This window comes from Anticarsia gemmatalis, chromosome 7 (assembly GCF_050436995.1).
Source record: "Anticarsia gemmatalis isolate Benzon Research Colony breed Stoneville strain chromosome 7, ilAntGemm2 primary, whole genome shotgun sequence".
Classification (NCBI taxonomy): Eukaryota; Metazoa; Arthropoda; class Insecta; order Lepidoptera; family Erebidae; genus Anticarsia; species Anticarsia gemmatalis.
The window spans coordinates 1,475,390-1,478,602 of record NC_134751.1 but is presented as its reverse complement, the minus strand read 5'-3'; the positions used below and the strand labels follow the sequence as shown (position 1 = coordinate 1,478,602).

The 3,213-nt window shown below is 35.4% G+C and overlaps 1 protein-coding gene across 1 annotated transcript; it reads right to left on the bottom strand.

Moving 5' to 3' along the window:
* Positions 1–432: 432 nt before the first annotated feature.
* LOC142974118 (solute carrier family 22 member 3-like) lies at positions 433–2,493 on the bottom strand. The gene is made up of 3 exons (XM_076116272.1): positions 2,113–2,493; positions 1,398–1,805; positions 433–1,297 (listed from the first exon to the last, which is right to left on the bottom strand). The coding sequence occupies exons 1-3, from the start codon at positions 2,451–2,453 to the stop codon at positions 583–585; spliced, it is 1,464 nt and encodes a 487-aa protein (XP_075972387.1). The 5' UTR covers positions 2,454–2,493; the 3' UTR covers positions 433–582.
* Positions 2,494–3,213: the final 720 nt, after the last annotated feature.

The window sequence follows — 3,213 nt, the reverse complement described above, 5'->3', positions numbered from 1 at the left end:
TACTTAGTTCGTGCATTGTCGGTTATAAAAACTTTTTTCATTACCCTGTGTATAGGCAGCTTATTGAAAATAACAGTGTCGCCGTAGCGCTTTTGTTTTATTGTAAATTGCTTGTCCCGTTGTACGGAAGTATTACGTTCGTGTTTTTGTTTTGAAATCTCTGAAAAAACATACATACTGGATGACAGGAATTTTTAAGGGAACGTTAGATTAGTCGTACATGGGTAAAAGGGATTTCTATTGTTGATATTGTCTGAGAAAAATAAAATATTATAAAATCACGCCGTGTTCCCGTAGAGGTAGGCAGAGATAAAACGCCGCTTGGTACGATTTTTACAAACATCCCTTACTTCATTCACATTGATACATCTTGTCATACAGGACCGCCGGTAACGAGTACTACTATTTACTCAAAATAGTTAATAATGATAATAGACTTCAAAGTGTTTTAATATATTCCAAAATTATACACAGTCTATAAACCTCACACCATACATAAATATCAAAACAGTACAATCACCAGAATAATAAACATATCTAAATAACACTTTACATTCCAAGTTCTAAAAAAATCACCAAAATCTATCTTAACTGAATATCTTCATTCATCTGTTGTCTAGTCCGAGGCAGTGCTTTTGAATCTTCTAAAGTGGACGGCAGATCTATATGCTTGGTCTCCGGTAAAGGATAACATAATGCTGCTCCAATAATAGCTGCAACTCCAAATATAGCACCAGCTACCGTAGGATTCAAAGAATTTATAGGAGGAGCTATAATCTGACCTAATCGTGACAATACAGATAAAAAACCTAACACAGAATTTCTCACAGAAGTAGGAAACAATTCCACGCTGTACAAAAATACTATAACAAAAGACATGAAGAAGAAACAGCATCCGATTGAAGCCATTACCATTCGTACTATTGGATAATCAGCTGGGATAAATATAACTGCTAACATGAATACACCAGAAAAGAAATTCGTCAACATAAGGAACCTTCTTCTACTCATCAGCCTTAGTAAAAATGCTGTGGATAATGTTCCTGGAATCAGCAAAGTGCCTGATATAGCTACATTCAGGTGGATGTCTCCAGACATTGTTCCGATGTACTGAGCTACTCCATAATACCCCATGCCAGTTACAAAGTATATAAAAGACATGCAGAGAAGGTTTCTGCTTAGTTTTCTATGGCGGAATATTTGGAAGAAATGCACTTTTGTTTGTGCCGTTGCATCCCGGGCGGTACAGAATTCATTCATTTCTTCTTCTATTGTATCACAGGAGTTGTTTTTATTACTGAAAATAAGAAAATTAACATTTAAAGATTATAGGTGTCTGTGTAATTTTAATAAACACATATAATCACGTCTTTGTCCCATGTAATATTCATACTTACAACTTTGAAATCTTCTGCATCACTTTCGCCGCTTTAGGTATATTACCCCGATCCATCAACCATTTCGGAGACTCGTATACCAGAAACCAAATCACCACGCAAAGAAACACGGGCAACGACAGACCCAGTTGAAGCACATCGCAATCTCTCATTAAGTAAGACATTCCTGCTAGAGATATATGGCCAATGTTAATCGGTATGTGATAGAGGGCTGTCACCATCTCCCTGTGCTTTGTCCCACAGAACTCGATGAGGAGCACGAAGCCAATGACGATGGCTCCTCCAACGCCGACCCCTTCTAAACACCTCATAACCGTGTAGGTGGTGACAGTTGGCATAACAATGACTAAGCATCCAGTTATTCCTAGCCAGAAGCAGCTCAGTGTAAACATGGAGAGGCGGCCGAATCTGAAGGTAGAAAAATATGATTAGGTTAGGTTAATTGGATCTTGTCTTGGGTATATTTGTAACAGATTGGAAGCATGGTACTCCTAAGGACGGTAGTGGTAAATAGTGAAAGATAAAAGCAAATTATTGAGCACATAATTATGACACAATAGCAAACCAAGGATTTAGGAATATTTGAGTAAAACAAACTCGTACTCCTATGGGAACTATGTTTTGATATGAACTAAGTTTCATTTAAATGTTGAATTACACAACAATACAATTATCGGCAAGAAATGTATCGAAATGATAAGTAATATTAACTTACAAGTCAGATAAAAATCCAAAAAGCAAAGCGCCAATTAACGTGCCCACATACAGCATGCTCTGTGAGAAGCTAACCAGCCACGCTTGATCACACACGATCCCATATTTCGTCTGCATAGTTTGAGTAAACACACTCTTATCCCAATCAGGATCATCGCAAGGACATGGTTTTCCTTTAAACGGCACCAAACAAGTATAGTTCATTGGTGGAGACAAAAATATCATATTCATAATGTGCCAGTATACAGGAATTTTAGAAAGAAATATAAAAACAAAGAAGTAGATGTGGTAACAGGTTATTTTTTCGAAATGCTTTTCGATCGGGTTCTTGATTTTCAACATTTTGGTGAAGTGTAATAATGTATTGACGTTTTGAAAACGAGTTGGCTGAGAGTAGACCTTACTGTTTTGTGAGTGTTGTATTAAGACTAGTTTTGAATCGATTGCTATTGCAATAGTTAAGTACATTATGTGAAATATTGTCAGAAAATATTTAGGTAATCAGAAAAAAAAATAAGTATTTTGGATGTAAGATGTAAGTATTGGATGCCTAACAAAATACGTTTTCGCAGTATTGTTTCATAGCTTTATAGTGTTATAGCCAATTGTATAATTGACTACAAATTATTATCTAAGTATGAAATAATTTCAACTGCCATATAAACATATACGATCAAATATTTTCAATTTTAATGAAGGATACAATTTTCCACCATACGAATTTTCCGCGCATTAACGAGATATAACACAAAGCCATACGAAAAATTGAAAAGTTACATGCCGAATATAATTGGTTCGTTACGAAATAAAGTAAGAAGAAAATATTGTCAATAAAACTGACGCGAAGTTATTTCTGAAGGTCTGAAAGATTCCCAAATAAGGAAAGTTGGCGCTAACGACAATACTGATGCGAACTTCACGTCATACATATTACTTGTTAATGGCTTATGGAGTTTTAATTTATGTATGTGTTACCTTAAAATGTTTTACTTTGTCGAATTTGCTCTAAATTATTATTGAAATGTCAAGCGCGTAGTTACGAGAGTAAGTAAGTAGTTATGAATTCGATTTCTGCAGGTATAGACTTGTAACCAGTGAGCAT

Bases quoted from the DNA above. Each gene is read 5' to 3' on its own strand.
- LOC142974118 (XM_076116272.1), bottom strand. From the start codon at position 2,453: ATGTTGAAAATCAAGAACCCGATCGAAAAGCATTTCGAAAAAATAACC. The intron at 1,806-2,112 runs GTAAGTTAATAT...TTCTACCTTCAG, and splicing joins TTTGGATTTTTATCTGACTT to ATTCGGCCGCCTCTCCATGT. The intron at 1,298-1,397 runs GTAAGTATGAAT...TCTTATTTTCAG, and splicing joins ATGCAGAAGATTTCAAAGTT to TAATAAAAACAACTCCTGTG.